The following is a 14,201-nucleotide window of genomic DNA, read 5'->3' on the forward strand; positions in this document are numbered from 1 at the left end:
CTGCTGATTTTTTTTAGCTTGGCATATTGATTTTCCTATACTGTGGACAGAAAATAACCTTTATAAATTGTATTTTAATATCCTTAAACAGTAGTTTTGGAATTAAAAAGATGGAAAGCTGTGTTTGTTCTCTGGCACCTGGCCACATCTTTCTTGATGCTGCAATGGCTTATTCAATATTACATAGTCAGCGTAATAACCTCATGTGGTAAATACAAATGAGATGGAAATTTATTGCAATAGGAAACTGGGGTTTTGTCTATAACTCCCAAAATTATAGGAGAACATTTTCCTTAATTCAACTTTTTAAAGGAAAATTGATAAATATTTACTTTCAAAATATGATTCTTAGGGTTTGTTCTTTACAATATTATTTACCATGACAAATATATTTTTGTTATTGAGCCCCATCAGCTGGAAAACATCTGTGTAAATTTAAGCTTAATTTCAGCTTAGAAACCTTTTAGCAGTTCTCTATTACATTTGCTTAGTTCTGTGTTCAGAAATTGGAATCTTTTAAGGATTTGCCCTTCAATAACTAGCAAATGAAATTCTTCTACAGTTGTTTTTGCCTTGTGTTGACTTTTATTCGGAGATAGTTGGATTTTTCCTGAGAAGACAATCTCCTCTCTCATAAAGTCTCCACCACATGCTGAAAGCTCCTGACCTCTCACTTCCCTTCTCAAAGGTACTGATCATCATCAAAGGCCAGTGCCAGCATCAAGGTGGGAATTTGAGAGAACAGAGTTTTCTTTAGAGATTTCAACTACTTTTTGAATAAAAGATGAGAAAACCTTTCATGAATTGAGCTGATAGAGCTAAAAACATAGCAAACTGAGAGAGAAGAGCTCCTTTCAGGCCAGATCCCTGCAATGAGATTTTCACTTCCATGGTTTTTATGGTAGAAGGTGTGAGTCTTCTAAAAAGAAGTTTAAAATAGCGCTCTTGTATCTCAACTAAAAACAAAATAAAATCACATGGTTATGGTAGGAGCCTTAGACTTGTCCTCTTTGACGTAAAGAAATTTTAGAAATTACTTCTGTTAATTAGGAAGCATTAAGAAAATGGGTTTTCTGCAAAATTTAATTTGGCAATAATCAAATCTTCCCACTTGCATGGGAAGAAGGGAGTCTCCTTTTATATTTTTTGCCTCTGGAGCTTCTGTATGTGAGCAGTAAAGGTCATAGCTCAATTTCTCATTACAGATAGCATGGAATTTGTTGTGTTACATGAGTTTGGTATTCACTGACTTTACTGAGAATTGTGTGGGTGAGTTTACACCTATAATTTAAACTGGAATATTGAGCAAGCAGATGGTACAGACTATTCATCAAATATGTTTGCACTATTGCGCGGTTGCCCTGAAATCTCAGTCTCTTGGGCAATACTGAATATTATTTCTTAGAAAATTTCCCCCCTCTGAAAGACTCTTTCCACAGTTTGTCACATAGCAGTGCAGAATATACAAAAAAAACTCCGAAAAATAACAAGCAGTGGCTTTCTGGCATTGCAGAACTCCATGCAATTCAGGGTTTGAATGCTGATGCAACTAAGCATTACTTGTTCAAGTGTGGTTTAAATGTTGTTTTAAATGTGCAAAAAGGAAGCAAGGAAGTAGGTTCTAAACTGAAATGGCAGGTCAATATTCTTGCTGATATTTTTTTGTAGCAAAGATTAAAAGAAAAACCTTAGCAGAAAATGGCTAATGTGGTTCATTACTTCTAGTCATTTGGCTTTAAAGCATCATTAAAATAGCAGTGAGTAACAGCACAGTGAAAGCCAGAGTTGTGTGCTATGGGAGAAAGCCAGACCAGCAGAATTTGCTACAATCACTTCATGTGATCCTTTCCCAGTTCTGATGCAGTCCATTTGCACAATTCTTTCACAAGTACTTCATGAGAGTAAAAAATATGCTCTGTGTCTTTGGAGGGTTTTGAATTTATGAGCACACAAAGATGTAACCTATTCAGCTGGGTAACTGGCATCTAACATCTCTAGAGAGTAGTTAGAACAGGACAGGTGATTGTCCTGACAGTCCAGCTTTCATTAAACTGTTTTGATGAATTTCTCCAGCAGTATTTTTTTGATAGCAGAATATTGTGTAGGTCTTTTTCCTGGCTTCAGCTGTGAGAAGTCAATCAAAAAAAAAAAGCAAATTATCGTGATACTGGCTGATGATGTCATTAATGAAGAGAAAATGACATTTCAATTCTGATTTTTTCTAAGAGAATAGGTTTCTTCTTGCATATTGACCTTAGAAAAAGTAACAATTAAATATGTCCTTTACTGGCACACAGTCTTTTTAAAAAAATATTACATTTTCTGTACACAGTCAGTTTGTTTGTTGGTACAGATACCTGTAAGCACCATTCACTTAATTGCTGCTGTGATAATTTGCTTGAGCTGAAGAGCTGCTCCACCATTTGTATTTTACAGAGATTTTTAAAGACTTAGAGGAAAGATCTTCACCATGTGAAGATTTTCACCATGACCTTATCAGGGTCAGAAACCTCTGGGTGCGGAAACCACATGCAAGCGTTGCTTGTCATCTTCTCTGGTTCAGCATTGCCCAAGTGCAGAGCTGATCTTTCCTACTGCTTTGAAAGGACAGAATTCAATATTTCTTGCTTTTGAAATAAGCTTTTTAAATTTCTTTTCCCCCTAACCAATCTATAATATTGAAGCACTCTAATGTGTCTTGTTTTGGGCATATATTTGTGTATCTACTCATTCTGGATTATTGTACAGAAAAACAACATCTGCACACTGATGATTATTAAAATGGCATGAGTACAAGTAAAGAATACCATGTAATTTTTTAGCTTACTTTATTTAGTTTTGCTGGATACGTAGTTTTTTACACCAGCTGGCCAATACAAGAAATTTGGGTACTAAAGGTTGTCCCCCAATTTTCAGGCATATGGCTGACAGATTTCATGAGAGGGTTTTGAGTCTCTGACATGTGATTTTATGATTAATGGTGGTTAGTAATAATTGATGCTCCGGATGAAGCTGTGTGCCCCTGTGAATCCTCTGCCTTTTCAGCCTTGCAGATGTAAGGCGTGGGACTTGAGATGACAAGTTATTCACAGGACTGTTTTATGACCTTTCTTTTTTTAAAAATTAAATATTTTTATACAAAGGAAGGGGTATGTAAATATAAGTGTACATATACAAATGAATGAAGTTCTAAGTTTGTCTACACTAGGAAATTGTGTGGGCAGCAAGGAAAAAAATCTCAATAATTTACTATTTACCAAAGTATTGCTCATGAGTGTTGTAAGAAAAGTAGTGAAAATGGCTATAGTAAGTATATCACTTCTGTAGGATCTGTGAGAAAATAGATCAAGAAAAAGAAAAAGTTCAACACCTTTTCACAATACAAAAGCAGTATTCCAAATATAGCCTTATATGTTTATATTCTATAAATTACCTACTTGATATTCTTCATATCATTTTCTCTTTTCAGTAAAATATTTATGCATTCCAGATGCTCTCAGTTTTGTCTTTGTTCACATTCACATAACATCAAAAGGGAGGAAAGGTCACCTGTAACATCTAAACATTTAATTAACACAAGCACAGAGAAGTCACTCCATACTTTGAAATCACGGTCAGTTCCCATAGGAAGGCTGCACTGTCACCAGCACAGGGTTGCTTATCCCTGGAGGAGATGCAGGCAGCAGAAAGGTGTGGGGTTCACAGCAATATTCTGGTTAGTTGGACAATTTGGGGTAGACTGGGAAAGTGATATAATGAATTAATGGGCACCATTTATAGGACTCCAAACATGTTGAGTTCTGTGTGAAAGTCTAGTCTGAGCCAGCTTTCCTACTGCCCTGTTTCCACTCCCATTGCTGTTATCCTCAGTGCAGGGCTGTGCTCTTCCTGCCATTGCTGCTCACCCAGCAGTGATGTCTGTGCTGGGCTGAGTGACTTGTACTCACACTCGAGTCCCAGTCACTGTCCCACGGTAGCAGAGGCTGGCTGTGCTCTGGATGCACACTGCTGTAACAAGCACCTCTGAGCTGCAGGATTCCCCAGCCACCTTTCCTTCCTGTGCATGCACCCCAGGCCCGCTTGCACTTCCTTTTATATGTATAACTCTTGCTGTATTGCAGGTCCTGCCATTACAGTGCTGCACTGCCAGATATTTACAATTATGTTTTTGGATACAGAACATTTTTTTTACCTATACTAAAGTCAGGAAAAAAAAGAAGCCAACATTATCCATTAATTTTCTAAGCATGAAGTGGTTATTCTCAAGTATCTAAAACGTTTTCCAGTGGCAAACTTGGTTTAGCAACTAGCACTGTGAAAAGATATCCTTTGAAGGACACTGATAGATATTCATGCATGGTTATGTTCAGAGCCCACAAATGGGATGTACTTTTCAGAATTAACAAGTGTTGATGCAGACATAAATTCTAAGTGAGAGAAATGGAAGTTGCACTGTGCTCGCAATGTAAATGCTTAGCTTGCATGGAGCTAAATGTGAGGGGGAAATTTACAATTTACATGTTCCAGTGTTAAGCATGTGTAGAAATTATTGGAATTGCAACTGTTGACTGAAATTCAAATATTCTGACTTAAAAAGTCTAAAAGTTGCTTGTATAAATCTTGCCAAGTCATCTTAAACTCCTCACTTAATAGAAATAAGGGTTTTTTTTTTTTGTGCCTTTCTTGGGTGGTGGGAATTACCTTGTGAAAGCATGTATTCCTTCTATCAACTGTAAAGGAAGCATGCAAGGAATATATTAGACTCATATAGCCAACATTTTGATGCTTAAATGCATTGAAATGAATCTCACACAACTATACCGCTTGGGGAAAGATGAAATCCAAAATGCAAAGCATGAAATAGTGCTGCAAACCTATGGCAGAAGACGTAGCACACAGCCCTGCAGTGGAAATACATTTGGTTGTAAGTGTGGTCAGTGAGGGCATTTTGTGAATTTCTTTGATCCCCTGAGTGATTCAGCCAGGGCGCCTCCATCCAGGCACTGGCAGAGAGGAGCGATGGGACTGCCCTGCTGCAGGCACTGGGCACCTCCCTGGGGATGGAGGGGTCTGGGCACCCCTGAGCTGCAGGAGTGCCCCTGGCTGGGCAGGGCAGGGCTGTGGGGCCATAAGCTGGACAGCAGCCCAGCCACAGATGGGTGAGGCAGGGCTGACATGGGGTCCCAGCTGGGACAGGAGGGCATCGACACTCACGTTACTTCTCAGGTGGCTCCGTTTGTAGCAGCTGTCATATTTTGCTTCCATTTTGTTATTTTATGCAACGTTAAAGGCTTGCTTTAATTTTTCCTTTGCCTTCTCTCCGAAGAACATAAGTCATACAGAGGGATAATTTAAAGAAAAAAAATAAAAAGCAGAAGCTAATTCTGTCTGAGAAAAAATATGTGAAGATTTGGGTAATTAAATTGGTAGTAGTTAGAATCATAGTTTAATTACAAGTGTAGTTGAAAGTGTGTGTTCAGACCAATTGAAATCAGGGTATTTATGATGATAGGAGACATCAATCCATTTCTCCTAGATCTTGCTTCTTTATTCTTCTTTTGGAGATAGTACTTATATGAACAGATTAAAGATATGTTTATGAAGAAAATACCACAATGTAAATTGCAAGTTTACAGTTACACATTTCTGTATCTTTAAATGCACCTTTCATTCCTAAGTACAGCATTTGGAGTTAAATTATAAAGCAATATGGGAATCAAGTAACAACAAAATTATTCAAATGAGTAAACTGTTGTATGATGGAATGTGTTGAAGCAAATAAAATGCTGAAATTTAAGTAATAAAACTTTCAATAGAGACAAAGAAATTACTTGTGACTTTATAAAGCTGCTGGTCCTTTGAACTGGGCATCATCCCTTCATTATTTTCCTGCTTAGACTTAGGCTCATTCCTAAAACATCAAATTAGTTTTATGTATCTGATTGCTCTAAGGTCATGGAACTATGACAGAGTTAAAAGTGGTATAAAAGTATTAAATATTTGCATCAGTTTTATATTTCTTATATCTTGCTCTACCTTCATAGTTGGCAAGAACCTGTAACAGTCACTGCAGCTGAGAACATAGGAAACACATAAGTTTGACTGTGAGCTGAAAGAGGCAATAGATAAACCATTTAGCTGCCATTTTATCAGTCTGCAGGTGTCCTCAAACCTGAGTTTTGGCTTGTGATTGAATCCAGTTGTCCATGCTTTTGCACTGTTTCCTTTCAACACTCCTAGGTGTAATAATTTTTGATTTTTTTTTTTAATATTCGTGTTGTTTGGATTATGTCTGTGGAAATTTCATGAAGGCTTGTACTTTTCAAGTAATAATTGGGAAAAGGGAAGTAAAAAATTTTGGTAATTGTTGAGACCATTAACAGGTTCTGTAGGACAGAGAGCATAAAAACTAATCCTCAATGCATTCTATAGAAAATAGCAGAAATCTGTAAGGCACAGTTTATTTACGTCATTTGACATGTGCTAGTTTTACATCAAAGACCTAGAAAATGCACTTTTCTGTAAATGTTTGGTGTGTACAGTTTGCCAGTGAAGCCATCAGGTGCTGTGCTTAACTACCAGTAATTATCAGGGTTCCATGTGTGTTTTCATGTACACTTATATGTTGGTGGGTATATGGAGGAATTTGTGTCTGAGATAAAAACTAGTTATTAATCATTTTGAGAAGGGAGGGATTTTTTTAAGTCTCTTTATGTTTTATTTGTGGGATGGTTATTTGCCATAACCTTTGTCTCTAGTCACAGTGCAGGAATTTAACATAATCTAAGACTTTTTCAAAACTCAGAGATATTTGGTAAAAAGAGGTTACAGTGTTAAAACATGTTTTACAAAGGTCCACTTACAGAAAAGAAGAAATTAAAAATAGAAACAAGAAACATTGAAAATATGCCCAGAAATATTTAAAAAGAAAAAAAAAGGAAGATTTCTTCTTTTTTTCCTGAAATATTGCTTCTGAACTGTGACAATCTGAGACGACTTCTTACAGACAACAGACTTTTAAGATGTGTCAGTGTAATTCAATATTGTATGCATTTGACATTTCTGAACTCATTGCTGGAAAGAATCATGCCAACAGTGACATAGGTTTTAAGCTCTCTCTCTTTGCTAGTAACGCCAGGATCTGTTGTATAATCAGCTAAGGAAGATCCAGTGAAAATCTGAACTATGAAAAGATTTAAAACTAGGTTGGGCAAGTCTCTGAAAAACAGACTATACAAAATATTGCATTTGGAAGAAGATGCAGCAGTGGATGACTAGTAACACCTAAACATGCATGTTTTTCATAGAATGATAGAACAGTTTGAGTTGGAAGGGACATTTAAATATTATCTACCCCAGCCCCCCTACAATAAGCAGCAACACCTTCAACTAGGTCAGGTTTTTCAGAGCCCTGGCCAGCCTTACCTGGAATGGGACAACCCATTCCAGAGTTTCACCACAAAAACACTTATTTCTTATATCTAATCTAAATCAATCCTTCTGCAATTTAAAACCATTGCCCCATGTACTTTTACCATAGACCGTGCTAAATAGTTTGTCCCCATCTTTCTTTCAAGGAGAATCAAGAGAAAAAGTTCTTGCTAGGAAAGGAAAAGGAAACCTTCTAATTTTAAGGAGTTTAGTGAATAATAAATTGGAAAGGATAGGAGGGAAGAAAGAAATACTTGATTGAAGTAGAATCTGTAAGGACTCCAAAAGGCAGAATGCAGTTTAGTTGATGTTCTAAAGCTAACATCTGTCAAAGATTAACAGGCAGCATTACATGAAATCATAATTATACTCTGCACTTAGAAATTCCTATGGCAGTATGCAATCAATGCAGATATTTTCAGGGAAAATCATGTGTAAGAAAATATATTGCTAATTATGTGAGAACTTGAGGCTAAGAGAGAGGAGCCATGTTTTATACAACAAGTTTTGATTTGAAGCACAGAGAAGACAACAGTTCTGGACTACAGCTCAGGTCAAGGAGTTAGTGAGACAGAGTTGCATGGAGATGTAGATCCCAGTGAAAATACTAGAAAGTGCTGCATAGCAGTGATTATGTGGTAGGAGTACCAAGGACAATTAAGTGCATTGAGGAAGAGAAAGAAAAACAGCATGGAGAAAATGAGAAAAGAAGTTTAAAAGTGATACACAAGTTGTGGTTCTAGAATTTGAGGAGAATAAAATCTGATTAAGAAATGATCACTTAGAGCTAAAATACATGTTCAAATATGAGAATACCCTTGTGCATGAGGAAAAGGTGAAAAGAAACTTGTAAGAATATCATAGGTTTCATTAAATGGGAATAAATACTAACATTTAGTAAGAGACAATTCATTAATAGGCAATTCTTACTGTATGCTTAAACTTCAAACCTTGTCTTACCTTTGTAAGGGTTTGCTGATAAAGTTGTGTAGATGGTGCATTTTTCACCTATCCCTCCTTGGAATGAAGATAAAACATTTACCAGTAAAAGGTTGACTTGAGTAACATTTAAATCAGTTCCCTAAGTGGAAAAATTATGTGAATACAAGACTTTTACTAGTGTAATTGCTAATTTTTTGAGTATGACAATGTCTTTTGTTATTGTTAGAACATGTCTATTGTTCATTTTTTGCCTTTTTAGTTATGTTGCTTTCGAATGTAGTCTTTTCCTTCTGCATCCCTAAGGCAGCTATGCCAACAGAAAGTGTGAGGGTAGGCCATGTCTCATTGGCCTTGAGTAAAACCATGGTGCTGGTGGAGACTTCCTGATAGTTATGTCCAAATTAATTTGTATTCTTTTAATGGCAGTCATTAAGAGTGAAAGGTAACTATTTGTAGTAGCTTCAGCAGAAAACCAGGTTGATAAAGACCATGGTTTCTCCCATTTTCTGAGAGGAATTATGCTCTTAATTACTTTTAATGAATTTTCTCTGTTCACAAAGAGATGCTCCAATTTATGGTAAAAAGAGTAAAGCCCCGATAGCTCTCACAGTCTGCTTTTTCATCCCTTGTCAGGAAATAGTCTGGTAGTGCACAAAAGTCATTTACAAAAGTAGTGTACAGCAGCCTTGGACCTCATTGCCAGGAAGGGAGCCACAGTCTGAGCAGGTGACTAAAGTGCATGGCAGCTAGCAAGACATATTCTTTCTTACTGTCTGGTTCAGATATGAAAGTTTGTAGTGATTGAAAATCAGCCTCATTGCAAAATTCTGGTAAATCACTCCTCTGCCTGTGTTCTGGGTTTGTGTGTTAACACCGGGGGGAAACAGCCATATGTATGTGAAATGGGTTATACTTGTGACAGCCAAAATTAAGTGATCTGTGAGGCCCATTAAATCCTTCAGGGAATCAGGGAAAGCATGTATTATTCTTAGAGATAAGTCCAAACCTGTTGTGTGAATCAGAATTCAGCTTTGGGCAGCTCCAATGTTTTGATGTGAGATCCTCTTTTAACAGGCTTTTTGGCTTATACAAAGGGTTGGCGGTATCTGGCAGACAGTGCTGCCCTTTTCATCTTGCTTTTGTTTGTAGTCCTTTGGGGAAAGGGCTAAAATATTTGGAATATAACCTTTCTAAGTGTTCTTGGTAGCATGCTCAGAAATGTGGAGGGATTATTTGATAGATGGTTTTCAGTATTCTGGTGCCTGCAGAGCCATGGCTAATCTTTCTAATCTTCTTTATCTAAGGTAATCTGTATATTCTATCATCTCTGCATCTATGTGTCTTATGCTGAAACTGCACTGACAGGAAGCTCTAAAACACCTATTTTTGTTTCTTTCCAACAGCTGGCTGTCCAGATTCCTTGATTAAAGAACTTCATCACTTCAGGATTCTAGGAGAAGAACAGGTGAGTTAGCATCTCAAAGGCAGCATCTTAATGTCATGAAAGATAGACGCTAATGAGACAGTTTCATCTCTCTCCAGGGAAACAGAGTGTATCTCATGACCCCAAAAGACCTGAAATGTGGGGGAAAAACCACACAGGAGTTATATGTGAGAGTTGGGGTTTTTTTCATTCTATCCATCAGCCTTGACAGGTTATTAATTGGTACATCTGCTACCTGCCACAGTTTTTCAGCTTTTGACTACAGCAGTAAACAAACTCTCTAAAGCAGCAGACAGACAAACAATCTGACTACAGGACTGCTACTTACAGCTACTCATGGTATATCCATCCCTTTGTGTGTCCTTTTTTCTCTTTTCAAAGAGTGTTTCTCATAATTATAGCTGTGCTTTGCACTCAGAAAACTATTTCTGTAGAGGGATCTTAGGAAAGCATAAATGAAGTATTCTTTGCAACACTCACAAGAAGGTCTGATATTATTTTGCCAATAATGAAATGAACATACAGAGGTATTGAGAAATGGCCTTAAATTTTGAGAGACAAGTTGAATTTTCATACGCTCAATTCTTCTGAAATTCAAGTTGTCATTTTCTCTGAAGTATCCCTCCTAAGGTAGTGCTTACAAAGCCTGAGTGCATGACACAGAGCTGCAGGTGCTAGGGACCCAGGGGCTGAAAGCCCAGCATTAGTGTGTTGTACATGACACTATCCACATCTTTTAATGAACTTGGCACCAAGGGACTTGCACAGGGGTGTATGAGCACTGTGACAAAGGTAGGAGCAACTCCTGAGGTGTTAATTCAAAGTCTTGTTTCATCATTTTTAAATTAGATTGTATTGACAAGAACACTCTGTTGCTTCTCCTTTCTCTGTCATTCTCCCTTTTTTTATTACAATTGTGGCTGCTGTTACAATTTCTGGACTTCCAGTTTTCCTCCACCAGCCCCTCACTTCAGCTTTTATAGAGAGTCACAAGTCTTGTTTCTCAGGAGCTCAGCTTTTCCTTAGCAAAAGATACTGGAAGCAGGAATCTGGTGAGACTGAGGACTTAGGAAGAGGAAATAAAAGAAGTTACAACCAGGATTGATGGGCTCAAGAGACTGATTAGAGCTACCTGACGAAAGGAGGGGAGAGTGAGATGAAGCTTGGGTAGAATGAAGAGATGGGGTTGTTTCATTGAAGGGGTTGGGAGTAGAAACCAGAATGATAAGGGTCTGACAAGGAGCCTGACAAGGCTCCAGAATGATAAGGGTCTGACAAAGACCAAGGGCTGGAAGGGAATGACCAAATACAGAAGCTTGCTGAAGAGACTGGTAAATAAAGGAAGATCTGCACTTAAGCTGTGTGAAGAGGTGAAGCTAAGCAGTCTAGGAAGAGTTGGACAAAAGGAGAAATTTGAAGGAAAAGTAAGGACCAGCTAAACCAAAAGGCTGCAAGTGTGAGAGAGAGGACTGAATCAGACAGATCTGACAGCTCCCCTGGAAAAGCCCTAGAATGGAGCTGTGGACCTTAGCTTGACTAATGATCACTGACAGGGCAATATTTAACTGATGGACTTCCTTTGCAAATAGTGATCATTGTCATGAGGCTTGAATTATTCCATTAGCCCGTACATTTATAAGGATTGTTGCAAATATATTCTGTCATACAAAAGCATTGTTATCATGAGTCTACTGAAGACCACAGTAGCTTTTGTTTGAAGTTAGCACACACTTTGATAGTCAGGAAATAAATTGGTGCAAAACCAAAAGAAAAAAAAATTAAACTAGATCTAAGTGAAGATAGGAAGGAATTACAGGCAAAGTTCTTATTCATGTGACTATCTATTTATTTCTTATATTTATTGAGTTAGATATTTGCTTTTTAAAAATATCTACGATGTTTATTTTTCTGTTATGCCTACTAGATAGAAAAAATTAATAGTAAGTTATAAGACTTTTTTATTCAGACTCTTTGCAATTTCAGTATTATAAACTGTTATATATTTCCTTCCATTCCAATCAATAGCCAAATAAAAATAGGGACATGTTCCTGCTTCATACCCAATCTTGATTTATTTTTAAAGTGCTTATGTATTTAAGGCCAGATTATAAAAGCAGAATGGACTATTGTGATAATCTGTACTGATCTACTTTAGAATACACATTACATGACTTTTTTGGATTAATTCTTGTTTAAACTGCAGTATATTGCCTAGAAAAGCATCTATTCTTTGTTTACAAATCACTTGCAGACTTTAGATCCTATTATACTTCTCAGTAGTGGAAGACAAAATATTCCCAGCCTCTTTCCATTCCACCACTCCACCAGCACCAGCATGTTTCCTATGTTGCATTTCTCCTATTTCTCAGAGTTTAAGCAAAAAAACCTCTGGTGTCCCTCTTTTCTTCACTGAGCATTTGCTTCCTGTAAATAAAAATATAAATAAACTGACCATATAAATGCTCCTATAAATGTAAATACCAATCTAACATTTGTTGATGTCATTAGGAAAGAAAGGTTTTGAGTAGCTTTCAGGATCAAACCTCTTGAAAACATGTGTCTGCCCGACTATCTGAAATATCTTTAAATAAATGTAAGCATTAATGAGAAACTAATGCTGAGAAATAGAAGTGTGAAGAGTTGATGATTAATATATTCTTAATGGACTTGTATAATAATAAGGCTCCTGTTCAAATAATCAAACTTGGTAGTCTCCTGGACATGTAAAATTTCCATGTCTTCTATTCTGTTAGGAACGTACATTATGGGAAATTTATTCTAGGTGGAAAGTCTATCTTTTAAGGTTTAGCCACTGGCAATAAGATAGTTTTTAAAGAGGGAATCAGCTTTGGACTTTATGGAAAGATGCAATCGTAGTCTGCATGCTGAAATTGAAGAGTACAAGCTTCCCTGGTACATAATATGCATTGTGGATACCTAACCTATCACATAAAACCAGCTTCCTGAGTAATTGGCTGAAAATACAACACAAACGTAGCTGCAGATTGCTGTCCCACTTGATACTTGACTCTTTGAGATGGTGCCAGAGAGTCTGATCCAAGAAGAGTCTCCAGAAGCAGCTTTGTCTGGTTTCTTTTGAACCCCCTTGTCACAAACTCTCCCAGTCCACTAAGGTCTGTACAAGACAAAAAAGTCTCCTTCACATGGAGTCCCAGATGAAGGGTGAAGCCTGAAGCTTCTAATTGCCCAAAGCTCTGCTGAGCTTTCTCTTGCAGTTTGCTCTCAGTTTTCATAATCCATTTCCCCTAGCTTAATGGGTGCAGCCCAATCTCCTTGCTAACTCCTCCCTTTCTTAAGTATTAAGATATAGCCAGGATCAGATTGAAAGATTTTGTAAGTGGGGAGCTGTTGAAAAATAGCACAATATAAGAAAGTCTCCTGCAGTAGCCATTTGCCCTGTCAGGCTGGCTGTCTGCAAGTAAATGTTTCTACAACTGGTGATAGTACAAGCTGCTTACAAATATATGCTAAAAATGCACCAAATATGAGCTCTGTTCAAATACAGTGGAAGGCAGGTAACTCTACAAGCCAGTGCCAGAAGCAGCAGAGAAAACACTCCAAGCATAAACACCACAATATCCCAGCATTGCAAGATGACTTGCAGGGAACTGTTATGGAGTCTCCCTAATGACTCTATGAGAAACTTCCCTCTTGTCCCCAAAGTGATAAAAAAAAAACCTTGTTTAATTGTTTAAATGGAATATTGTGATTCATGAATAAAATAGCAGCTACATCTGAAGGCTGGAAGGGAAAACAAATAACAGGAGAGCAAGCAATCTGCTGCTATACCTGAGTGCCCCCAACAGGTCACAGCACAGATGAAGCAGATGACTTCTAGTGGCAGGAAAGGAAGCTGCTGAGTAATGTATAGCTGTGCTTCTCTGTTACATCATCTGCTCTGACAACTTTGCAGAATGTATTGGCCAGTTCCTTGATATTTTGACAGGGGAACGATCAATTTTAACAGATCTCTGCTATCAGCTGCTACTGAAACTCATATCACTGCTCACTTTTTTTAGAGCTGTTGTGAGTGTTTATATCCCTGGAATCTGAGCAAGCCTGAACCAGGACCATTTTGGGGGGAGGGGATTGTTTGGTTGGTTGGGGTTTTCTGAGGGATTTTGGTTTGGTTTTTGGGGGGTTGGGGTTTTTTTCCCACATTGCCTTGTCAATTAGGGAAAACTTATGCAAAGGAATACCCTAGAATACCCTGTTTTGAAAATCTGCAGATGAATGTCCCCATGCTCCTCAAAGATGATGTGGGCTTGTGCTAGTTTTCACAGTGAGCTGTAACTTTAGGAAATACAGAAATCAAGTATGAAACGAACACAGCATGGTTAGAGATCATTTAACATTAGTTGAG

At 37.6% G+C, this 14,201-nt stretch overlaps 1 protein-coding gene across 1 annotated transcript in view; it reads left to right on the forward strand.

Moving 5' to 3' along the window:
- The window catches only part of PRKN (parkin RBR E3 ubiquitin protein ligase), a 674,035-nt gene that overhangs the window by 543,441 nt on the left and 116,393 nt on the right, over positions 1–14,201 (forward strand). Inside the window, exon 8 of the mRNA XM_077175671.1 lies at positions 9,777–9,838. Within this exon, the coding sequence (XP_077031786.1) occupies positions 9,777–9,838 (62 nt within the window). The remainder of the gene's footprint in view (positions 1–9,776; positions 9,839–14,201) is intronic.

This window comes from Agelaius phoeniceus, chromosome 3 (assembly GCF_051311805.1).
Source record: "Agelaius phoeniceus isolate bAgePho1 chromosome 3, bAgePho1.hap1, whole genome shotgun sequence".
In the NCBI taxonomy this organism is placed as follows: domain Eukaryota; kingdom Metazoa; phylum Chordata; class Aves; order Passeriformes; family Icteridae; genus Agelaius; species Agelaius phoeniceus.